The sequence below is a fragment of the Sceloporus undulatus genome, chromosome 5, assembly GCF_019175285.1.
Source record: "Sceloporus undulatus isolate JIND9_A2432 ecotype Alabama chromosome 5, SceUnd_v1.1, whole genome shotgun sequence".
NCBI classification, from domain to species: domain Eukaryota; kingdom Metazoa; phylum Chordata; class Lepidosauria; order Squamata; family Phrynosomatidae; genus Sceloporus; species Sceloporus undulatus.
In genome coordinates this window covers 4,732,052-4,757,377 of record NC_056526.1, presented here as the reverse complement: position 1 = coordinate 4,757,377, position 25,326 = coordinate 4,732,052, and the positions used below count along the sequence as shown (strand labels likewise).

The window sequence follows — 25,326 nt, the reverse complement described above, 5'->3', positions numbered from 1 at the left end:
AAGTATTTGGAGAGGGGGCACCACAAAGGATCCTCTCGTGTCGCAGAAATGACGCCTGGACCCATCACCAATGACGCGGTGATGCGATCAGCTGGATTGGCATTTTTTAAAAAACGGAATGGATCGAGCGGCACAAATTCTAGTGGGAATGATAATTATGTCTGGAAAACCCCTGAAACCAATGAGGATTTAAAAGATCCTGTTTCGTAGTGGGAACGACGTCTGCGTAGCATCGGCCCGATGCGAAAGCGAATTGCGAACTGGGTTAAATAATAAGTGGGAATGAGGCCCAATTCGACTGCAATTTATTGGCAGGTTCCCTTGGCTAGATTTAATGAGTGGACGTTGGCCATTGCCGTCCTTTCAGGCTGAGAGAGTATAACTTGCCCAAGATCCAGCTGGTCAATGTCCTCCCACAGACAGCACAGGGGGTTATGGGGGCTGTAGTCCTAAAAGTACCTTTTCCTAAGCTCTGCAGTAGCTAAAGAAGTGCAGGGCTGAAATGGAAGGATCCACCCAGGTTGCAATACTGATTGCCTTGATCAACAGGTGGATCTATGGCTTTAAGATGGAGAGCAATTTGAACCTCCCCACCTGCACCTATTTGCCAGCCAGGTATAAATTTCCAGGGGAAACAGACTCTTAGGCTCATGAAATATCTGTTCTCTAAGGAATATCTTTCTTCTACGGACTGAGCTGCCTGAGTCATCATGGTATGTTGTTTTTGGGTGGGAAGGGGTTCCTTAAAAGATAAGGATTATTTCTTTATTATTTCCTTAAAGGATTTTGCAGGAGCTATTCCCATATATTTGTGCTTTCCTCATTCAAACCTTGTTGTGGCAAGCCAGTGTGGGACAGTGTTGGATTAGGAGTCTGGGAGACTGGGCTTTGAATCCCCTTTTGGCCATGGAGAATCACTGGACGGGTGACCTTAGGCATGTCTCACTCTCTCAGCCTCAGAGGAGGGCAATGGAGAACATCCTCTGAAAACATCTTGCCAGACAAAGCTTAGAATAAGTTGCCATAGATCTGATAGCCAGTGTGGTGTAGTGGCTTGAGTGTTGGATTAAGATTCTGAGAGACCAGGGTTCAAATTTCTGCTCAACCCTGGAAATCTATTGGGTGATCTTGGGCAAGTCACACTCTCTCAGCTTGAGAGAAGGCAATGATACACCTCCTCTGAAGAAATCTGGCCAAGGAAACCCACAACAGGATTGAAATGAGTCAGAATTGCCTGTGTAGTTTTGGATGGTTTTAGGCTGCATCCACATTGGAGAAATAATCCGGTTTGACACTGCTTAAACTGCCCTGGCTCCATGCTATGGAATTCTGGGAATGCCATTCCATAGTGGTTTGAGCAGTGACTCTGGAGACCAGGGTTTTTATTTCCCTCTCAATCCACTGAGTAAACTTCGGCAAGTTGCACACTCTCAGCCCCAGGAAACCTGCGATAGGTTCACCTAAGGATTGTTGTAAGTTGGAAATGACTTGAAGGCACACTATAACCACAACGTTGCGTGGCACCAGAGGAGATCAATGATGCCATGAGTTACTGCATTGGGCGACACTTACCCTGGTGAAGGCGCTGCCTCACTAGATTTGTGCGCTGTTCATTAGCTAATAGTCGCCAGCTATCTCTGCCCATTGAACAAGCATTTTGTAGCTGCAGAGGGCCCATTGTGTACTTTTGCCTTGCCTCACTATAGCTTTCATTATGTCTTCATTTCAGAGGGAGTGCCTTTCCATCCATGTGGGCCAAGCTGGTGTCCAAATGGGGAATGCGTGTTGGGAGCTGTATTGCTTGGAACATGGAATCCAGCCTGATGGGACCATCTCAAGCACCGTTCTGGCGGACCAAGTGGATTCTTCCTTTGAGACCTTCTTCTGTAAAACAGGAGCAGGGAAGCATGTCCCTAGGGCGGTGTTCATAGATCTGGAACCATCAGTCATAGGTAAAAACAGTCAGCCCACCGTATCCATTAATTTTTTTATCCATGGTTTCAAGCATCCATGGCCTGAAAATATTTTTAAAAATATAAATTCCAAAAAGCAAACCTTGATTTTGCTATTTTATATGAGGGACACTATTTTGACATTATTATTGGTGAAGTGATGTATTGTCATTTTATTGATTGTAATTATATGTGTTTTTATCGGGTTGTAACCCCGCCTCAATCTGCAGAGAGAGGCGGAGAAATATAAATAAATTTATTATTATTATTATTATTGTTATTATTATTATTATACTATGACCCTGTATTTAATGAGACTTTAGCATCCATGGATTTTGGTATCCACAGCGGTCCTGGATCCAAACCCCAGCGGACATCAAGGGTCCACTGTAATGCTTCATGTTAAAACATAGGGTAAAACCATAGGTCAGAGCCTAGGAGAGTTCCTACATGGAGTACAACCCCAGAATAATGGCTGAGGGATTCCAGACCCTCCAACTGCCTCGATTTGGCAGGAACATCCTGATTCTGTCACCCTGCTTTTCTACTCATTTTAAAACTGTCCCAGTTTTTTCCCTCTCCTCCTCTTTTCCTCCTCTCCTCCTCTTTTCCTCCTTTGTCCTCGGCTTTCCTCAATTGCTTCATACTGAGCTCAAAGGGCAAAAGTAGTTAGCGCTCCATTAATTCAGCAGAGGGAGAAGGAGAAGATCTTGCCCTTCCCAGTTGGCTTAGGCAAAAGCAAACTCTTGCAACCTCTCCTACTTTGTGTGTTCTTCCTCATTTATAACTTTTTCCCATCTTGGCCACACTCTGATGTTGCTTCATCACACACATGCTAGTTTTCACATGTGAAATATTGGAGGATAAGATGGGGAGGAGAAAATGATGTGTCTGAGCTGTATGGCTTTTTCTCTTTGAGAAAAACTGTGCTGACCGGTTCAGCCATCCCTTGTGACCTATCCTGTCTTACAGATGAAATCCATACAGGGTCATATCGTTCACTCTTCCACCCGGAGCAGTTGATCAGTGGCAAAGAAGATGCTGCCAACAATTACGCCCGGGGCCATTATACCGTCGGGAAAGAACTAATTGACACAGTCCTTGAGAAGATTCGTAAAATGGTGAGTTCAAAGCCTTTCTTATTGATACTTATTGAATCAGTTTGTCTGAATCAGCCCGGCATATCGAGAGCAGGGATCAATGGCTGTTGGTGATTAAAGGGCTGCATTTCATACAATCATAGAGTTGGAAGAGACCCCAAGAAGGGCCATCAAGTCCAACCCCATTCTGCCATGCAGGAACTCACAATCAAAGCATCCCCATTGACAGATGGCCATCCAGCCTCTGCTTAAAGACCTCCAAGGAAGGAGACTCCATCACTTTCTTCAAGGGAGTCTGTTCCACTGTTGAACAGCTCTTACTATCAAGAAGTTTCTCCTAATGTTGAACTGGAATCTCTTTTCCTGTAGCTTGCATCCATTTTTCCATGTTCTAGTCTCTGGAGCAGCAGAAAAACAAGCTTGCTCCATCATCAATGTGACACCCCTTCTAATACTTGAATACGTCCACCCTCCCAGAAGATATGAGATCCCCCACTTGCACATCCAAAGATATGAGAGTCCCCCTCTTTCAAACCCAGAAAGTACAGAAATTCTCTCTCTGAACACCCAGAAGATATCAGTGACCCCTCTCCCCTTGCACAACCAGAAGGTATCAGAGATTCCTCCACTTGGATAGACAGAAGATATCAGAGTTTCCACACTTGCATAGAAGGTACAGAAATTCCCTCCCTCTTTGATTTTCCCCTGCATAGCCATAGGATATCAGAGATTCCCCCCCTTGCACACCTATAGAGTCTCAGGGACCCCCTTGCACAGCCAGAAGATATCAATGATCCTTCCTTGCATACCCAAAGCATATCAGTGTTCTCCCCTTCTTACACACCCAGAAGGTACCATAGATTCTCCCCCACCCTCGCACTTCACACTCTCCATAGAAGAGTTTCAGGATATGTTTGCCCCAAATGCCCTCTGATGTGAATGGTGGAAGTTTCACAATGTTCCTCTCCACTGCTGAGGTCATTTTAGGTCCAGGAAGACTTCTTTTTACCACAGGAAGTCGAACATGGAAGTTACTTACTCCCCCAGAGAACGTTTGAGAGTAATGTGAAGTTTAAAAATATTGGTTCCTGTGGGACCCTAAAAGCCACAAATATGATCTTGGAGCCACCTGTGGTCCATTGCCAAGACTTTTCCCACCTAGAGGAAGAGTCTCCCTTGTAAACACACTCTCCGAGTGTGGCGGAGTCTCCTTTCTTGGAGGTCTTTAAACAGAGACTGGATGGCCGTCTGTCGGGGCTGCTTTGATTGAGAGTTCCTGCATGGTGAGAGGTTGGACTGGATGGTCTTCGGGGTCTCTTCCAACTCTATGATTCTATGCTTCTATTCTGGGGGTCAAACATTATAAGCTGAAAATCTAAACCACCAGCAGCCTTGGCCTTGTATGCAACCAAGCGTGCAATGAGAATAAATCCAATTTTTGTTCCAGAAATACAGCCCTTTGAGACCTCCCCACAAAACTGGACTGTATTGCCGTGCCAAAATGGCACAAAATGGTAGAGATTACCCAGGGTGAGTTAACTAGGGCACATTGCAGGGACCATGCAAGTCCCTTGCTACACCAGCTTTACTGGCTCCCAGTTTGCTTCCTTGCACAATTCAAAGTGGTGGTTACGATTTATAGACTGGTGAGGCACCAGTGCTCTCTAACATTCCAGGCTGAATATCTCACCAAACTCCCAGTCCCAGGATTTTGTAGAACAGAGTCAGGGTAGTTAAAGTGGTGTCAAACTGTTTTAATTCTGCAGCGTGGATACACCTTTCATTACTGTGATGGGTGATGAATAAACTCTAGGTTTCAGTCTGCTCTTATGGGTGGTATCTACAATTGCTGGAACTATTTAGGAGGATAGAGAATTCTAAAGTTCACACTAAAACCAGGAGCGGCTTTACCTCACTGGCATGGGAGACACCAGCTGCCTCTGGTCCAAACCTGTTCCAAGTCTGAAGCTCAGTGTAGTAGTTTGAGTGTTGGACTGCAACTATGTAGAAAAGAATTCAAATCCCCATTCAGCCATGGAAACCCTCTGGGTGAACTTGCTGAGTCACACTCTCTCAGCCACAAAGGAAGGCAAAGGCTAACCGCCCCCCCCCCCCCGAATAAATCTTTCCAAGAAATCCCCATGAAAAAATGACTTGAAGGCATACAACAACAGCATCCTTGTTTCAGAAAAAGCAAACAGATATTAGAGTCAATCTCCTTTCTCACTCACCCTTTTCAGGCTGAGCAGTGCTGTGGCCTCCAAGGATTTTTGCTCTTCCACAGCTTTGGGGGAGGCACAGGATCAGGGTTTACATCTCTCCTAATGGAGCGGCTCTCGGTTGATTTTGGGAAGAAGGCCAAGCTTGAGTTCTCCGTGTACCCAGCCCCACGGATCTCCACTGCAGTGGTAGAACCCTATAACTCCATCTTAACCACCCACACCACCCTGGAGCACTCTGACTGCTCCTTCATGGTGGACAACGAAGCCATCTATGACATCTGCAACCGGAATCTTGATGTGGATCATCCCACGTACATCAACCTCAACAGGTTGATCAGCCAGATCGTGTCATCCATTACAGCTTCCTTAAGATTCGATGGTGCCTTGAATGTAGACCTGGCTGAATTCCAGACCAACCTGGTGCCATATCCCCGCATCCATTTCCCTTTGACCACCTACGCTCCCATCATCTCTGCCGAGAGGGCCTTCCATGAGCAGCTCTCTGTGCCGGAAATCACCAACACCTGTTTCGAGTTTTCTAACCAGATGGTCAAATGCGACCCTCGCCGTGGGAAATACATGGCCTGCTGCCTCCTCTACCGGGGCGACGTGGTGCCTAAGGACGTCAACGCGGCCATTGCCGCCATCAAGACCAGGAGGTCCATCCAGTTTGTGGACTGGTGCCCAACTGGGTTCAAGGTGGGCATCAACTACCAGCCCCCCACAGTGGTGCCAGGGGGAGACCTGGCAAAGGTGCAGAGAGCCGTCTGCATGCTGAGCAACACCACGGCAATTGCGGAGGCCTGGGCCCGGCTCAATCACAAATTTGACCTGATGTATGCCAAGCGGGCTTTTGTGCATTGGTACGTCGGGGAGGGCATGGAGGAAGGGGAATTCTCTGAAGCTCGGGAGGATTTGGCTGCACTAGAGAAGGATTACGAAGAGGTTGGGCAAGACTCTGGTGACCATGGCTCTGATGCAGAAGACGACCAAGAATACTGAACATCTATCGCTGGAGTGGAAGAGTTTTGTAAGGCTGTGGCATCCAAACCTCTTGATATCCCTGGATGAAGTTATCTGAATGAAATGTTATTTTTCACTACTGTCTAGAATATGATCACCTATTTTTTGTAACTAAATAAAACATGCAACAGAGGGAAAAAGGGTCATAGCTTTCTTCTATGGACAGGTTTTGCTTTCATTTTCAGCTAGGAGAAAGGACACACAGCAACTGTGTATTGCTTTCCTCTGTATTCCTTTCAGCATTGCTATAGTTGTGTGTTCTTGTATGAGAGGGGATTGGACTAGTTGACCCCTGTGGCCCCTTCCAGCTCTTAGGTTTCAACAATTCTAAGTATTTATAGGATACAAAGAGGTCTTGTAGCAGCACAAGACATTAACTATGCAAAAAGAAGTTATAGGATAAGCTTTCATAGACTTAAGTCTACATCTTCATATGTATCTGCGTCTGAAAAAGTAGATCCAAGTCTACAGAAGCTTAGGCTACAGCTTGTTTTGCACAGATAGTCTCTAAGGTTCTACAAGATACATTGCATACATATAGCCTAGTTTAACACGGCTATGTCTCTGTATTAAAATTGATAGAAAATTTGTTGCATTGATTTTGCAACTACTTGCAATCAGTGAGGCAAGTAGTTACAAAACCAAAGAATCAAATCTTCTATCAATTTGTTACATATATATTTTCGGGCTGCCGCATACGCCACTGATGAGGCACAGATGATTGACCTACATTTTGAAGTGGCACAAACTAGTGGGGATGACAACTGTCCCCAGAAAGAAGTGATTCAAAGGGAATAATGAAAAGATCCACTTCCATAGTGGGAACGATGGACCTTTTGGAATTGATGTACCAACATGGAGCGAAGGCGAATCCCAAACCGGTTTAAATGTAAGTGGGAATGAGCCCTGTTAACAACATTAGCAGTGGCCTTCCAGAGGTCTCAGTGGCCGATGTAATCATTTCACATTCTGCTAGAGTGACAAAGGGAGATGCTTCTATGATTTCCATGCTCACACTCTCCAATAGGCACAGAATAGCCATGCATCTGTGGTAGGTCTGAGAGGTGGCAAAGAAAGGAGTTAACTCACACCTGAGTATGCCACTATTAGGATGCCAATTTATGAGGAATGGATTTAGGTCTAGGTTTCATCAGGGTTTGGGAAACAGATATATCATATACACAAATTTCTCCACATGGGGAAAAAAGCCAAGCAAACAGGGCGGGACCTAATGGCACCCACTGGTCACTTCTCTCCAGGATGAAACAAAGCCATTGATAAGCACATTTTGGGTTTGGTCAGTCAACCAATTACAAATCCAGCTAACAGTTGCATTGTCTAACCCACATTTTACTACCTTGTTGCAAGAATATCACGGAGGACCTTGTCAAAGGACTCCAGACCCCATAAACTTGAGCTAGAGATTTCTTTCTTGCAGTTAGGGGCTGTAAAGACTGGCAGGAAAGGCGAGCCTAGGGGTGGAGTTAGGGTGCTGTGTCCACATGACGCATGTCCTGACTCCACCCCCAGACCAGCATGATGCCACAATGCTCCACATGATGCACAGCATCACAACGCTCCTCTGGTGCTGTGTCTATACTCAGTGCCAGAGTAGCATGGAAAAGCCATGCACCGGCAGCTATGGCGCCTTTCCCAGGGCACAAAAAGGAGCATGGCTCCTTTTTGTGCTGCGGAAGCAGAGATTGGGGCTGCAGCATGTAGTTGCTCCAGCTCCAATCCAACGCTAAAAGGGGCGGCTGCAGGCCGCTCCTTAGTCTCATAGGTGTCACAGGATTCATAATGATTATAAATACACACACGTATGTATGTCTATCTCAAAAAATTTAAAAGGAGAAAATGGGGGAGAAAAGGTTGCCAACATTACCTTACCTTTCCCGCCATACATACTGGAACTGCAGTATGCAAACACTACAATGTCACTGGCAGAGTGGCCAAAGAAACTGAGCATGAACTACAACAACGGCTGTGCACTTGCCCATGGGTACTTTTTATAATCTGGTATGTCTCCAAATTGAAAAACAAACCAACACAAGGATGGGAATAAAAAAAGTTGCAGCTGTTGCTGAGAATTTCATCCTTGCCAAGTATGGATTTAAAAAAACAAAACAAGAACTATGTAGTAGTACCAGAACCTCCAGCAACATTTGCTCTGTTTTCTGCCCTTGTCTACTTGGGGTGCATCTACACTGTATAAAGAATGCAGTTTGATACCACTTTTAGCTATGATGGCTCCACCCTACTGACTCTTGCGATTTGTAGTTTTGTGAGGCACCAGCACTCTTTGGCAATGAAGACTGCAGATTTTGTAAAACTGGAAATCCCAGGATTCCATAGCATGGAGATACAACACTTAAAGTGATGTCTAATAGCACCAGTGTGGCCTAGTGGTTGGACTACTACTCTGGATTCCTCAAATCGGCCATGAAACCCATTGGGTGACCTTGGGCTGGTCACACTCTCTCAGCCTCAGGAGAAGACAATGGCAAATCTCTTCTGAGCAAATCTTGCCAAGAAAACTCCGTGATCGGTTCTCCTTAGGGTACTGTATTAACTAAGGTATACTTGTACTCTGTTTCGGTGGCATCAGACACCAAGATGGATTCATGGAGAAGGATTGAAACAGACTGTGCAGGAAGGTGGGACGGGGCTTTTATTTGATATTTCTCGACACCACGGAGCTGTTCACAATCCAGAGGGGAGCCTTCCCATATCGGAAGCCATTGTTTCCCGGCACAGTCAGCGTAGGATGCAGTTCGGTCAAGCAGGACATGGTGAGAGGTTCCCATTGGATCCTTGGGGCAGGAAAGCCTTGGATGCTAGGAAGGGATTCCATCGCTGGCTGACCTGGGAGTCAAAAATAACCAACAGCGGAAGGGAGGAAGGGGGAAGGTCATCAGAAGAGCACAGAATTCTATGGCCATGCATAGTAGGTAAAAAATGTTTGAAATGTTTCATTATTGCATGCAAAAACGAAGCAAGCAAATAATTTGGAGACAACGGCCAGTTATAGTTTGCCCGCATGACAGCGTGGCTTTATACTCAGAAAGTACTAGGGATGGGATAGTTGCTACGAGTTTCTTAAATCTCTGTCCCTCTCCGTATAACGGCAAATCTCTGGATTCTTTCCCACTACACAGTTATTGGGCTGCGATTCCACTGTACTTTAATCACCATAACAACATCCTAGGGGATGCTGGGCTTTATAGTTGGATGAGGCACTGGTGCTCTCCATCTAGCTCAATGAAGCCAAAAATGGATTCCAGAGTATGTAACCATGGCAGTTAAAGTGGAATCATACTGCTATAACTGGGTAATGTGAAAAGGCCTCCCGCTTGGAGATTCTGACCCTTCAACAGGAAGCTGCTTTGTAATTGGAAACAGAAAGCCAGAAAACTGAATCAAAGTGAAAATAAGAGGTTGGAAGAAGAGTTGCAAGGGACCACAAGGCAGTCCACCATCAAACAGCTCTTATAGTCAGCAAGATCTTCCTAGGATGCTGCCACACTGCAGAATTAATGCAGTTTTACATCGCTTTAACTGCCATGGCTCCATCCTATGGAAACCTGGGATTTGTAGTTCGTTGTGGCACCAGAGCTCTCTGTCAGAGAGGCCAAACTATCTCATAAAACTATACATCCCAGCGTTCCAATGCATTGAGCCATGGCAGGTAAAGCCATTGTCAAACTGCATTTATTTGGCAGTGCAGACGCAGCCCTAATGTTTGGATGGAATCTCTTTTACACTAATTTTAATCTCTTGTAGTATATTTGAGACTAATTGAGCAAAAGACATTGTAAAATAAGCTTTCAAAGGCTGTTATCACACTACAAAAACTTCCAGTCCAATCGCTGCCAATCCAATGCCAACCCGAGACAATCATGTGTATTCACGTTAATTCACAAGAGATTCTCACATGTAATTGCTGTCATTGTGCAGTCATTCCGGGGCAGATCCTAAGTCAATCCAAAAATGGGTAAATTCGGTGAACTAGTGAATTCACAAATCTTATTCCAAGGTGAATTCGCAGCCAATCCGATGTGATATTGGTGTGGAATGCAAGTTTGCATCCTCACATGTCCCATGGTGCAGTGCATAGGCTGCGGCTCTCTCCCAAATGGGTGACAACTGACCTTTGCTGTCACTCATTTGGGAGAGTGAGGCCGATGCTTCCCAGAGTTCCCTCTGGGGTGCATTGGCGGCATTCTCCCAAATGGGCAACCTTCCCTTTGCTTCCCCTCCCCTTCTATTCCTTGCAATCTTCCCTTCGCTTCCCCTCCCCTTCTATTCCTTGCCAGGCGGAGAGCCTTCTCTTCCCGGCAAGGAACAGAAGGGGAAGAGAAGGTTGCCCATCCCAGAGGGAACTCTGGGAAGCATCGGCTTCATTCTCCCAAATGAGTGACAGCCTCCTTCCCTTCGCTTCTCTTCCCCTTCGGTTCCTTGCTAAGCGGGAAGAGAAGCAAAGGGAAGGTCGCCCATCTAGGAGAGAGCCACTGGCAATGTATCCCAGAGTTCCCTCTAGGATGCATAGGCCTTGGCTCTCTCCCAAATGGGTGACAGCCAGCCTTCGCTTTGCTTGTCTTCCCTTCGGTTTCTTCCTGAAGGGAAGACAAGCAAAGGGAATGTCGGCCATTTGGGAGAGAGCAGGACCCTATGGGGGGGGGGGGTTGTTATGTGTGCATGCATATGTATATTTGCACACAAATATGTGTGTGTGTGTGTGTGCGCGCGCGCGCGCGCGCACTTCAACGTGCCCCCCCCTACACATATGCATGGAGAAGAAGAAATGTGAAGCAATCATTCACGTGAATGACCACAAGTTCGCTCTTCATGTGTAATAATTAATCATGTGAATTGGCTTACTTTCAAATTGGGTCTATTTTCTCTTTCCTTCGGGATAGAGGTACATTTCGCTATGATGGCTAGTGCTGATGGGAGTTGCAGTTCCATGACATCTTAAGAGCTATACTTCACCCCTTTGCCTTAACTGGAGGTGCTAGAAATTGAGGCTAGACATGTCTTCATGAAATATTCATGAAGACATGGATGAATATTCTTCATGAGATATTTCTTCAAGAAGGAACTTCACCACTGATTTCTTCATGAGGTGGTTCTTCTTGAACTCCATGAGATATTTCTTCCCAAATGAACCTCGCTATTGATCTATGGCCCTTTCCCCAAAAGGAAGTCTTCCCTTCCTCCCTTGAGTTGAAGATAATTTCTTACCTGGTCTCATGTGAGTCCGCAAGTTGGGGTACAGTCTCTGCAGCCGCTTCTCAGCATAATTCTTGGAAAAATGAGCTTCCGTCACGAAATCGTTTTTGTTGGCAAACCTGATAATGGGACATAATACGTTTGTTCATTTAGGATACAATCCTGTCTTGACTACTGCAGTGAGCTATCTGTGGGACTACCCTTGAAGGGTATCTGGAAGATGTGGCTGGGTGTTAGGGTTGCCAGGTTGGAAATAGGACAGGGTTCCTGTAACTTTAATCCTGAACAGATAGTGGAGAAAGACGAGGTACAGCAAAACTTTGCCAAGTGGAACAAAGGAGCTCCACTCTTAGCCTTCGAAGTCAGACTTTCAGCCCCAGCCATCCCAAATGTTATTATTTATGTATTTATTCAATCTATCTATCTCCACCTTTCTCCCACCAAGGGACCCCAGGTGGCTTAGAAAATTGGAAATACAAGTTGGCAAAACTTTTACTTTTGTTGTTGTGTGCCTTCAAGTCATTTCTGACTTATGATGACCCTATGGTGGACTTATCACAGGGTTTTCTTGGCAAGCTTTGCTCATGGGGGGTTGCCTTTGTCTTCCTTTGAGGCTGAGAGAGTGTGATTTGACCAAGGCCATTCAGTGGGTTCCCATGGCTGAGCAGGGATTTGAACCTTGGTCTCCAAAATCCTAGTCCAATGCTCAAACCACACTGGCACATACATACACAAAAGACAGAGGTGGGCAGAGATCTCTTATTGGAGTTTTTTTCAATTGTGTTTTAAGTATTACTGCCTTCTCCTGCATAGGAAGCTACTGGCTCAGATTTCTGATATACGTTCATGTCCTTAAATTGTTGTTGCTGTGTGTCTTCAAGACATTTCCAACATGGCAACCCTAAGGCAAACCTGGCCTATCATGGCATTTTCTTGGCAGGATTTGTTCAGAGGAGGTTTGCCATGACCTTCATCTGAGGCTGAGAGAGTGTGACTTGCCCAAGGTCATCCAGTGGATTACATGGATGAGGTGGGAAGAGAACCCTGGTCTTCAGAGTCATAGACCAACACTCAAACCATTACACTGGGCTGACCGGCCCTTAAATTCGTTAATGCCTGCTTTTATTACAGTGGGCATCACGATTTTACCTGAACGGAGACGATTTTTTCAGCTTCTTTACAGTTGGCCTCGAGAGCTGCTGCTCTGGCATTTTCACAGGGGGCAGATAGGATGGCACCTGAATGTTTACAGCATATGAGAAAGATGGGAGACAATTGGTCAAAAGACAGCCCTTGAAATATGGGTATGGAGTTGAGCGTGCTTAGAGTGCAGCAAAAGAAGACCGAGAGGTGTCACAATAGCTGTTTGTAATAATCTGCAGGCTGGAAGATGCAGTGATCTTATTTTCTGCTCCTCCAGAGACAAGAGAGATTATCAGATGGGGAAAATCCTTGTCCCGTCCTTGTCCCGTCCTTCCCATGCAATCACGGAAAGGGCTTTCAGATGACATAGCGCTGATCTGGACATTGTCCTGTCCAGAAAGCACAAATGACACCGATTGCGTGAAAGGCATTCATATGACACCACCTCAGTGAGGTGGAATTATCCCATCCTTGCCCTTCATTTTGCATTAAAAGAACCCATTAATGCAATTCCACTTCACTGACAGGTGTATGACAGGATCAGGGCATCAAGAGTGAAAGTCTTTCACGTGATCGCTATCATGGACAGGATAAGGATGGGTTTCGCTCCATCCCCTTTCTGATAATCTCCCAGGCCAAGAGAGCAATGAGCTCAAATAGCAATACAGGAAAGTCTGACTCAACATTAGCTAGATGTATGCAACAGTGAAAGACACTGGTCAAAATGATACCTCCCCTGTAAGTGAGACAGCGAATATGTTGGTTTTGGTCCAAAATGCAACTGAGCTGTCCAAGGTATGACACCATTTGGGGAGTTAAGGTTCAGCATCTTGAATAACTCAAGAAAGAGGGAAGGCAGCAGAGAATAGTGAGCACAGAGGGGGGAAATGTACAATATTACCCCTGTATCTGCAGGGGATATGTTCCCAAAAAATAACGCAGTTACTAAAAACTGCAGATAATGGCGAACCCTATATTTCTGGTTGAACTTGACCATAGAGTTGTGCTGGAGGACCTCCAGATGACTGAGGAGGTGGGCTGTGTAGGCATATGGAGATCTTCCAGTGTGACTCTATGGTCACCTTTAGCTGGAAGTAAATGAAATTGCAGTTATTGTACCCACAAATATGTGGGCCGTGTTGTAGTCCATTAACAGTTTGTTGGATTACTCTGAATAGTCTAAGACTCAATTTTTCACCACCAGGACACACCAGGCCTAAAAATGAAGGAGAAAAATAATAATAATGAAAAACAGAAATACTTGGTGATCTATGTCTGGGTTCCTTTGGTTTTTCTGTTTGGTGGGAGATTGACCTTGTTCTAACACAAAATAGGGATGGAAAGAATATTTGAAAATATTTGATCAATAGAAAATAAAATGGATTTCCTAAGTACTGGGAAACCCCGATGAGAAGAAAACCAGAGCTGCTGGAATCTTTGAAGATCAGATCAGAACATATTTGCCACAAAAAACACATGGCCAAAATCCCACATCAGGAGACATAAATGTCAGACATCTTCATAGGTGTCTTTCCCACCTCCCCAAACCCATCTGGCAAGTAGCATAGCTCTCCCCCCCCCCCCCCCCAACATGGCTATTTCTGTCTTCTTGAAGAGCGAGTGGGTCAATGGAGACACATTCAGCTATTTTCCTGTAACTGGATGCACTGTGACAGGTATTCAGAGAACCTCTGGGAATCCTTGGGAGGTCCCTGCAGACAACTTCCTTGCAGAAGGTGCAGCCACAGCAAAATAACTGGACGCATCCCCACTGATCCCCTTGGTCTCTAACAACATGGAAAAGGCCATGTTGGGATGAGCTGTGCTGCTTACAAAGTACGTCTGTGTGGGACATTGTTGGTCACTTCATGAACAGAACAGAATTCCACAATCCACAACGACCCAAAAAAGTGAGCTGTGATGGCCTAGATTTGACGCACACTATTATAATTCAGAGATTTATTTTATTAGTTTTTAGTACAAACAGCCTCAGGTACAATCAAAATAATACACAATGAAAAGCTGCTGCCATGCTGCAGAGTTAATGCACTTTGACACCACTTTAACTGCCCTGGCTCAGTGCTAGGGAATCCTGGGAATTGTAGTTTGTTGTGGTACCACAGCTCTCTGACAGAGAAGATTAAATATCTCACAAAACTACACATCCTAGAATTCCATAGCAGTGAGCCATGGCATTTAAAGCAGTGTCAAATTGCATTAATTCTCCAGTGCAGATGCCACTAAAGAGTAAAAAACAGAAGGAAGAAAAAGAGAAGGGAAAAAATGGTTTTGTGTGTGTTTTTCTTGCAACAAAATGGCATTTTCTGCACAGAAAATATTATTTTCTCTTCTGAAAACATCATTCTTATGCAGAAAATTCAGATGACGTATCATATTGCCTTCCTCTGCGGCTAAAAGAAGCCGCTCAGTAGGTTTCTATGGCTGACGGAGGATTGGAGCCCTGTTTTCCCGGGTCCCTAGTCCAATGATCAAACCACTACACCAAGTTGGCTTTCCACACAGGATAGTACTCTTTATATTTTAGCAAGACCAAACAGCCTACCTTTGCTAGCAAGTCTTCTGGGAAAAAACGGAAAGGTGTGGACAGGTGTTGACCAGAAATGAGCAGAGGGAGTGGGTTGTTAGTCACAATCAAGGTGGTCTTGTCTTGATTGAACTCCGAAGATCTCAACATGACGGCAATCTCTCCCTGGTGCTGCTCCAAGCGCTCTCGAAATTCAACATCGGTCACAGGGACAAAATACTGAGTCTTGAAAAAGAAAGCAAAGGGGAACAGAAAAGAGTGCATGATAGATCTAGACAAGAGCATAAGAAGAGCCATGTTGGATGAAGCCAATGGCTTATGTAGCCCAACTTTCTTTTTGCACAATCAGGGTGCATGAGTTTTGCTTCACACTCCATCTTGTGCTCCCTAGAAAATGATACACAAAAGCAGATTGCCACTGATGCAAGACGTAGCTTGTGACCATACTGACCTGGTGGCCCTTCCTCCACAAATTTCCCCAGGCCTATTTTAAAGCCCTCCAGGTTGGCAGACATCCCTACATCTTGTGGAAGTGAGTTTCTCAAGTTAACTGCATGCTGTGTAGACAAACACTTCCTTTTTATCCACACGTTCAGCTTTAGTAGATGATTCCAGATTCTAGTATCATTTGGACAACCACCACAACATTTTGACCAAATGCAGGGCTGAGACTAACACCATCAATTTTGTGAAGTTGAAGGCTTTCACGGCCAGTATCCCACAATAGTTTTTTGTGGGGTTTTTTGGGCTGTGTGGCTGTGTTCTGGAATAATTTATTCCTAACATTTCACCTGCATCTGTGGTCAAAGGCAGGCGAAACATCAGGAATAAATTCTTCCAGAACATGGCTGCATAGCCCTAAAACCCCACAAAAATCTATTGTCAATTTCCCCCCCCCCCCCCGGCATCGTTTTAAACACCTTTGCCCAATGAAGAAGCCAGTGGAGCTTCAAAAGCTTGCAACATGTATAATGTGCAATTTGGTTGGTCCAATAAAGGTATCTCTTTTTTGTGGATTGTGGATGATAGTGTGCTCTGCTATATGGCCAACACAGCTACCCCTGGATATGTAGTGTTTCTAGTACTCTCTTTGATCTGGTGTTGCTAGTTTTGTCTTGCTCACATTATCTACTGTCATTATCAAGTGTTTCTAGTATTATCTTTATGCACCATGGATAATTTTAAATACTGCTATCTTGTCTCCCCCTTACTGGCCTTTTCTTTTCTAAACTAAATAGCCCCAAATGTATCAAATGTACTGCCTGGCACCTTTTATCTGTACAACTACAATTGCAAACAATTTTGTTTTTTACCAAAATATGCACTCTGGTTCTTTGAGCTGGGAATACACACTGAAATTTGTGGGGGGTTATATGAAGGGATTTGTAATTTTAAATTGAGCAGGCCTTGTTTCCAGAAAGAGGTACAGTTCCCAGAATCCTTACCCAACATCCCAAAATGTCACCACCATTAGAAATGCAGTTTTCATGTGTCCCTCAGAAAACCTTCAATTCCCATTATGATTTGCTTTCAGCTGATCTCCTTTATTTGTATCCCATTTGCATGGAGAGAACCCTAGGCTCTGTATTGATTTCCTGCCCTTCTGATTCTTGCTGGTGGGTGCCTTTTTTCCACCTTTGTTGCAAATACTTGTCCTTGGATGCTGGACCACTCCTGTCTACTGGCCAGCATCTTGTCATTGTGATGGTTGCAGGTAGTGACACAAAGCAACAAGTGACATCACGATACAAAGGTGGACAACATAGTCCATTTGGAGGGAAAATGTCTTGTAAGTGAAAAGCTTGTCTGGGGGCTCATTCCCACTATGATTTAAAGTGAATTGCTGATCAGTTTATATGACTGTCATTCTCATTTGAAACCAGTTCCGATCCTACTTTGATTGATTTCTGTTGCGATAAAATGAGGCAAACGTACAAAAAAACCCAGTAGGCAAGTAGTTGCAAAACCAATGAATCAAATCTTCTATCACTTTATTATATATATATTATATAGTTCCCAAGCCCAGGTACCTTGGCTGCCGCTTATGTCACTGATGACGCAAAGATGATTGACATGTAGTTTGAAGCAGCGCAAACTAGTGGGGATGACAATCATGCAAAAAAAAAGGAACGAATACAAGGGGATAATGAAAAGACCCACTTTCATAGTGGGAACGACAGACCTTTTGGAATCGATTTACCAACATGGAGCAAAGGCAAATCCCAAACTGGTTTAAATGTAAGTGGGAATGAGCCCTGGGATCAAAGCTATGGACAGTTATCTTTTGTACCAGAATCTACCCACCAATATGAGGGATTCAGGGTACTGTATTTCCCAAAATGTGTAGTCTAATGTTGTTGTTCCAAAATGTTGTAATATAGTCGCAGGAGGGATGTCAATTTCCCAAGCTTTGGTGAGAAAAACTTGTGGTTTTGGTAATGATCAAGCACTGATGAGGAATTCAATGCTTTGGAATTCTGGGAATTGTATTTTACTGCAGCATCAAAGCTCTCTGAGAGAGAGGGCTAAATGTCTCACAAAAGGGACTTCCACTTACCAAGTTGGGATGGTGCGTGTAATACGCCTCACGCTTCAGACAGAACTCGGTCTGCATTGTGCACAAATTGTCCCTAGAAAGAAAAATGCCAACACACCAAAACTGTCAATAGTAAGGTACTACACATTGTTACTCAAACAACAGATGGAGGAACGGGGGGTCCCCACCAGCTGTCAATGACACTTCAAATGCTGGGGAAATTAGCTTTGCAAGAGGGTTGGATAACCTTTGGACTGTGGGCACCAATATATAACAGTACTAACTGGGAGGACTCCTGGTTCTGGTTGAATTAATAGAGTTTTATATAGAAAAATGCAGAATATAATCACACACACAAAGCAATCCAGACAAACACCGTGTACAGAGCTCACCAAAATGGAAATACAGAAAGGGGATAGCAGAGTTTTTTAGGGGTTTGTAGTGGGGTTATAATTGCCTAGACTGTGGAAATTTGGAGTGGCTCAGACTGGGAAGACTCAAGCGACACGGAACATACACAGAGTGGGGATGTATGCCAGCTATGCGTGCCTAATTTAGATTTTGAAACTATATTTAAACCTTTAAACTAGCCCTACGCAATGGGTCATCTGGATGACTTGTTCCAGGAATTGAAAATGGGATTCTGGTTTTAACAAAAGCAGTGATCGGATCAGGATATCCCTGAGAAGTTTGGCTGGGAACACAACAAGGGGCAGGCAGACAGACTGGATTATTGCCTTGGGTGCAAAGAGATCCTTTATCTCAGATTTCAAGAGAAAATGCCCATTACTTGAGGGAAGGAGGCAGCACTTTAGATTTGATGGTTTTGAATACTTGCCTTAGGGAAGCAATGTTTTTTTCCTGGGAACTTAAACTCGTGTTCCTGGAAGGTCACTGATCTCTCAAAAAATGCTATCTCCAAATATGAAATATCAAAATACAGCGGGTCCTTGGTATTCACTGGGATTTGGTTCCAGGACTAACTGTGGATATCAAAATCCATGGATGCTGAAGTCCCATCAAATGTTTTTTGGCTGATGTGGATAAACAAAATATCTTTTTTAAAAAATTAGGCTATTAGCCCAGTTGACACATGAAAAGCTTAGAAATCTTAAAACACAATGGGATTGTGATCTCTGCAGACACAAATTCACAGTTTTGAGAACTGTAAAGCCACGCATGTATTGCAATGTCACTCTAGATAGAAGAATTCCTCAATAATCTTACAGAAACCTCTGAGAGATCATGACATTGTGAATGGATTCATGGAGTTCATTTACCCAAAAATGTAAGCATTGCACAAACATATATTCTCATGCTACCTAATTAAAAGATGATTCCAATTTCATAATGAATAACCTTTGGACCATAATGTATCTTAAATAGAAAACTACCTTAAGATAGATTTTTCCCTTAAAAAGCATTTAATTTAAAGAAACCCAATTCAAATTTTAGAAATCCAATTTAAATACATCCAATTTTTAATTTTTTTTAAAAAAATTGATTTTTATCCACTTTGCATTGTGGCCTTAGGCATGTTCCACTCTCTCAGCTTCAGAGGAAGGCAATGGCAAGTCTTCTCTGAAGAAATCTTGCCAAGATAAACCCATAATAGGATCACCATATGTGGGAAATTCCTTGAAAGAACAGAACAACAACACTTCTTGAGATAGGATCTTGGGCCAAGGGCAAAAATAGCCAACTCATCTCCTGCATCTGGACTTGAGGCACATTAATTGATTTCCTTTATTGCTGCAATGACATTTTCATTGCTGCTTTCCAGTCTCCAAACATAGCGCACAAGGTGGCTAAGATCCTTTTAAACAAACAACAATCTGTACCGACATAAAATAATCAGGCATCATAAAAATAACAAAACACTTACCAGCCCATAAGTCATAGAGAGCAACTAAAAAGAAATCAACCATAAAGGTGGGGGGGACAGTGAGTGGGCTGCGAATCTGTTTTGGGTTTTAGTCCAAAGTTTTTTTGAATTGTTGTGTGCCTTCACTTCCAACTTATGACAACCCTAATGCAAACCTATCATGGGTTTTTTTTGGCAAGCTTCTTCAGAGGGACTTGCCACTGCAATCCTCTGAGGTTGAGAGAATGTGACGTGCCCCAAATCACCCAGTGGCTTTCCACCAAAACCTGAATGTCACCCATTACAGAGTCAGAAACTCAAAAAATTCAGTTTTTTAATTACATGTCCCCAAATCCCTGAGAATGAGGGGATTTTCAATGTGGGACAAAATGTAGCAAAAATATACAATAATATATTTAAGGATGGTGATCGTGGAACAGTAGTTGGGGTGTTGGACTATGATTCTGGAGACCAGGATTCGATTCCCAGCTCAGCCATGAAACCCACTCAAACGCACCTTCTCTATTTGCCTTGCCAGTTTTGTTTTTAATACAATAAGGCTCTGGGTGAACATGGGCAAGTCACACTCTCTCAGCTTCAGGGGAAGGCAATGGCAAACCTCCTCTAAACAAATCTTTCCAACAAAACCCCAGGATACCTTAGGTTTGTCATAGGTCATAAATTACCTGACGTCATTATGGAAATTATAGTCCAAATCAGTTACGTTTCCCAACTTTGGGTCTGAGCATGGGATAATGGAAGACTGAAGTATAGCTAAACTACACTGTTAGATCAATATCATACCCCCTTGACTTCATTGGCGCCATCTCACAGAATCCTGGCAGCTGTCCTTTGGAAATGGACTTAAGAAACTTAGGAAACCCTATGGAACTCTTGGGATCACCACAAGTCAATAAGCACCTTGAAGACACATAGACATGCACAGTACTGGGAGACATAGCTATGGAGACATAGCTATTATTATGCCAGATGTAGGTAGCTATTATTGAATCACAGAATTGACAGGTCACCTGGAGATGTGGGAAATGGGTCACAGCAGCCCACCCTGGTAGGGCTGCCTCATTCTTGGGAGCAACAAGACATTGCGGCTGCTTGCAAAACTTCTGGAGTCACAAGGGTCAAGCATCTGGGCGACTCTGTAGCCATTCTCATTGTCAATGCACATCAGAGTAGCCAGCGAGAAGTGCGTCCCATTGGTAGGTGGCTGGTGGGACTCCCATACCCCAACGAAGCCTGTCCCAGACATGAAAATTCTAGAGCAAACATTCACAGCTGACAGTTGGGACTGTTAAAGGAATCCCAACAAGATTCCACAGGCAAAACAAGAATTCCTTTTGCTTGCTAAGTGTACGGACGAGGGGAAATTTTGGCCAGTGCTCCTTCTTCCATCATTAGCATGCACCCCTCAGGAAGAACATCAATAACCTAAGATACGTAGATGACACCATACTACAAGCAGAAAGCAACAAAGGCTTTGAATAATACTTTTTTAAAAGTGCTAAGGAGTCAGCATTCTATCACTCTGCTTCAGGCCTGCACAACATATGGCATGGGGGTTGCATGTGGCCCAGCAAAGGATTTGGGGTTGCCCACGAGGATATGGAACAACTTTAAGTCTCCTCCACTGCTCGGCCTTCTCCTGAGGAGAAGGCTGGGCAACAGAGGAGGAAGAGGGGCAAACGCTTGCCCCGCAAGGGTCCTCCATTGCTTGCTCTTCTCCCAAGGAGAAGTTCAGGCAGAGAAGGGGAAAGAGAAAGACGGTCAAGGCTCCTCTGCACTTTGACTTTCTCCTGTGGAGAGGGTTAGGCAGAGGAGAAGGAGGAGAACAGAATTAGTATTAATTATGAATAATAATAATTAACATTTAATTAAAACTTATCTCTGGCCCAAAGAAATTTAGCCTTCTCTGAATTTGGCCCCTATCTACTGCCAAGATATGAAGGTCTGCTTTACTTGTATGCAGAAAATATACAAACAGCAGGTTTAGATACAGAGGAAGGAAGAGTGGAGATTGGAGGAAGGAACATCATAGAATCCTAGAGTTGGAAGAGACCGCAAGGACCATCCAGTCCAATCCCATTCTGCCATGCAGGAACTCTCAATCAAAGCATCCCTGACAGATGTCCATCCAGCCTCTGCTTAAAGACCTCTAAGGAAGGAGACTCTACTACACTCCAAGAGAGTGTGTTCCACTGTTGAACAGCCCTTACTGTCAGGAAGTTCCTTCTAATGTTGAGCTGGACTCTCTTTTCCTGGAGCTTGCATCCATTGCTCCCTTGGGTCCTGTTCTCTGGAGCAGCAGAAAACAAGCTGGCTCCCTCCTTGATATGACATCCCTTCAAGTATTTAAACAGGGCTATCATACCACCTTTTAACTGTATCTTCTCCATACTAAACATACCCAGCTCCCTAAATCTGTCATAGGACATGGTTTCCAGACCCTTGACCATTTTGGTCGTTCTCCTCTGTACATACTCCAGCTTCTCAATATCATTCTTGAACTGCAATGCCCAGAATTAGATGCAGTATTCCAGGTGAGGCCTGACCAAAGCAGAATAGAGTGGTACTGTGACTTTCCTCTGTCTAGACACTATATTTCTATTGATGCAGCCTAGAATCGCATTGGCTGTTGACTCATATTCTACTTGCAGTCTACTAGGACTCCTCTTAATTTGATGGAAATGGTGAAAGATCTGGAAACCACCAAGCCCTGCGAAGAGCAGTTTAGGGAGCTGAATGTGTTTAGCCTGGACACCACTCCTGTTGATGCAGCCTACTAGAATTGCATTGGCTTTTTAGCTTGCCAAGGAAATCCTATGATTGGATTGCCTTAGGGTCTCCATAAGTCAAAAACAGAGGCACACAAGAAAAACACAATTCTGCCTTTGTCCCCAGGTGGGATTTAAGGTGGCTTACAATAATTAATTTATTTTTACAGTAGTTATTTATCATCGTAAGCCACCTTGAATCCCAACTTGGGACAAAGGTGGGATTTTAATTAAATAATTAAATAAAATTCTACCCTTTGGTCCAGTGCAGAAGAAGGTGTGCATTTGTGACCTCTGTGTGTGTGGTTTTTGAAAAACCCTACTTAGAATTGGGGCAAGAATAATAAAAGGCTAGAAAGACAAACAATGAGCAACCACATTAATCTCTTATGCTATGGGATTGGCTGGATTCCCAGAGTACTTAAGCTATATCCTTTTCACTGAAGTGACAAATGGCATCGGCGGCACGCTTACGACAGCAAGCCGAAAACAATTTCCGGATGGATGCTAACATACACACAAGCCATTGTGGAGTCAGATAGAGCAATTGCCACAAAGGGTCTGGGAGATGTGTGTAAGTTATAATTCAATAAAGGGAACCTTTCCCCAATTTTATTATTGTATATGGAAGCAAGTAGCGGAACGGAGTCGGGTTGAGCCCCCTTTATCTGGAATCCAAAATATTTCCAAAAACCAAAACATTTTTCATGGGTGGCTGAGATAGTGGCATCTTTGCTTTTTGATGCTTCCATGTAGACAAACTTTGTTCCATGGGCAAAATTATTAAACATAGTGTATAAGATTACCTTTGCCTATGTGTATAAAGTGTATGAATCCCATATAAATATAAATCCTTGAAATAGATAAAAATAAATTGTTGTTGTTGTTGTTGTTGTTGTTGTTGTTGTTTGCCTTCAAGTCATTTCTGACACGGTGATCCTAAAGCAAAAGTATCATGAGATTTTCTTGTCAACTTTCTTTGGAGAGGGTTCGCCATTGCCTTCCCCTGAGGCTGAGAGAGTGTGACTTCAATGCAACCTTTGGTTATAAAGTTGACCATAGAGTTTGCGCTGGAGGACTTAGATATTCCTAGAGAGAACATATTAATCAAATCTGTGAATAATCAAAGCCGCAAAGGTCAAAGCCGCAAATGTGGAGGGACAAGTGTATTCCAAAATTCAAAAATATCCAAAATCCCAAACACTTCGGGTTTCAATTTGTATGGTTTTAAATTTGCTGATAATTAAATTTAATTAATAAATTTCAGATAAGGGACACTCAACATGCATACAAAAAATTAACCCCATTTGGCTGTCTGGAAAGAGACTTCTTTCTTTATTAAAATAATGCTATTTATACATACAGTAATTTAAAAGGAGGAAAAACAGGTCTAGTCATTAGACAAATGAAACAAAACATCTTAAAACTAGTTAAACATCATTTAAAACAATTTAAAACCTTAATACACACCAGCATCACTGCTGCTGGTGGCTCCCATATCCAAGGGTCCAATTTAGTTATTGATAATCCATGAATGGTTGAAAATTTAATTAGTTAGTTATCTAGTTATTGATAATCCATGAATGCTTGAATATTTATTTAGTTATTTAGTTAATTATTGATTATCCATGAATGGTGAAATATTTATTTATGTATTTATTTAGTTTAGTTTAGTTATTACCCTGCCTTTCTCCAGATATAGGGTCTCAAGGCGGCTCACAGCAAATTTGAAACCATACAAATTAAAACCTTACAAAAAGGTTTTTAAAAGTATGAATGTATTCCGTTATATTTTGCTGTGACTCTCATTTGATGCAATGACTATAATAATAATAATAATTATTATTATTATTATTATTATTTGTATACCGCCCACTGGCAAACCAATCCAGGCAGTTAACAACAGTAAAATATAAAATATGACAATTAAAAACACTTTATCCTTCCCCCCCTTAAGACAGTATTAAACAGTATAAGATATTAAAACACAATGTCAATGCATAAAAACAACAATTAAAAACTAAAAACCCTGATATCCCTCTGTTGATCCTCGACCATCACTAAGATGGGGCCACGGGAGGAATGAGGGAATCAGGAACCTGGGCCAGGATGGTTAATCTGGAAAGGCCTGCTGGAAGAGGTCCGTCTTGACTGCTTTTTTAAAGCTGTCTAATGATGTTATCTGACGGATCTCATCCGGCAGGTCGTTCCAGAGTTTGGGGGCAGTCAGAAACTGCTGTGTTTTCAGTTTGCTCACATTCAGAGGTATGCATTTCTTTCCTTTTTAAAATCTATGTTTCTGAATAATTTTTTTAAAATATTAAAATGATAACATCTTACAAACCATTAAACAACTCATAACATTAAACACATTCAGTATTAAAATAGTAAATGTTATTGTGTCAACCAGACAATCGTTGTGGTGTGCTTTCAAGTCATTTCAGACCTATGGCAACCCTAAAGTGAACCTATCACTGGGTTTTCTTGGCAAGATTTCTTCAGAGGAGGTTGGCTATTGCCTTCCCCTGAAGCTGAGAAGGTCAGCTGGGAATCAAACCCTGGTCTCCAGAGTCTAAGTCCAATATCCAGACCACTACGCCACACTCCTTTATAATTCAAATTACAACATGAAGGGCATTCATTGCTACTCCATCATGGAAAAACCACTAACTGTTGTTGGTCAACGTTTCCTTAGAATCATAGAATCATAGAGTTGGAAGAGACCGCAAGGGCCATCCAGTCCAACCCCCTGCCATGCAGGAAATCCAAAACAAAGCATCCCCGACAAGATGGCCATTCAGCCTCTGTTTAAAGACCTCCAAGGAAGGAGACTTTATCACCCTCCGAGGGAGTTCATTCCACTGTCGAACAGCCCTTACTGTCAGGAAGTTCCTCCTAATGTTGAGCTGGAATCTCTTTT

At 43.4% G+C, this 25,326-nt stretch overlaps 2 protein-coding genes across 2 annotated transcripts; one reads left to right on the top strand and one right to left on the bottom strand.

Annotated features, from left to right (window-relative positions):
- Positions 1-1,756: 1,756 nt before the first annotated feature.
- LOC121931792 (tubulin alpha-3 chain-like) lies at positions 1,757-6,276 on the top strand. Its single transcript, XM_042469817.1, has 3 exons — positions 1,757-1,952; positions 2,925-3,073; positions 5,293-6,276. The coding sequence occupies exons 1-3, from the start codon at positions 1,772-1,774 to the stop codon at positions 6,274-6,276; spliced, it is 1,314 nt and encodes a 437-aa protein (XP_042325751.1). The 5' UTR covers positions 1,757-1,771.
- Positions 6,277-8,968: 2,692 nt separating this feature from the next.
- Positions 8,969-20,543, bottom strand: TSGA13 (testis specific 13). Its single transcript, XM_042467817.1, has 6 exons — positions 20,422-20,543; positions 17,775-17,847; positions 15,236-15,442; positions 12,679-12,767; positions 11,542-11,648; positions 8,969-9,162 (listed from the first exon to the last, which is right to left on the bottom strand). The coding sequence occupies exons 1-6, from the start codon at positions 20,442-20,444 to the stop codon at positions 8,969-8,971; spliced, it is 693 nt and encodes a 230-aa protein (XP_042323751.1). The 5' UTR covers positions 20,445-20,543.
- Positions 20,544-25,326: the final 4,783 nt, after the last annotated feature.

What these genes read in the sequence shown, in the direction of transcription:
- LOC121931792 (XM_042469817.1), top strand. Translation starts at nt 1,772, where the DNA reads ATGGGGAATGCGTGTTGGGAGCTGTATTGCTTGGAACATGGAATCCAG. An exon ending in TCTGGAACCATCAGTCATAG is followed by an intron (nt 1,953 to 2,924) that starts GTAAAAACAGTC and finishes CCTGTCTTACAG; the next exon opens with ATGAAATCCATACAGGGTCA. An exon ending in TTGAGAAGATTCGTAAAATG is followed by an intron (nt 3,074 to 5,292) that starts GTGAGTTCAAAG and finishes CACCCTTTTCAG; the next exon opens with GCTGAGCAGTGCTGTGGCCT.
- TSGA13 (XM_042467817.1), bottom strand. Translation starts at nt 20,444, where the DNA reads ATGGCGCCAATGAAGTCAAGGGG. An exon ending in GCGCCAATGAAGTCAAGGGG is followed by an intron (nt 17,848 to 20,421) that starts GTATGATATTGA and finishes TTTTCTTTCTAG; the next exon opens with GGACAATTTGTGCACAATGC. An exon ending in GCGGACTCACATGAGACCAG is followed by an intron (nt 9,163 to 11,541) that starts GTAAGAAATTAT and finishes TTTGACTCCCAG; the next exon opens with GTCAGCCAGCGATGGAATCC.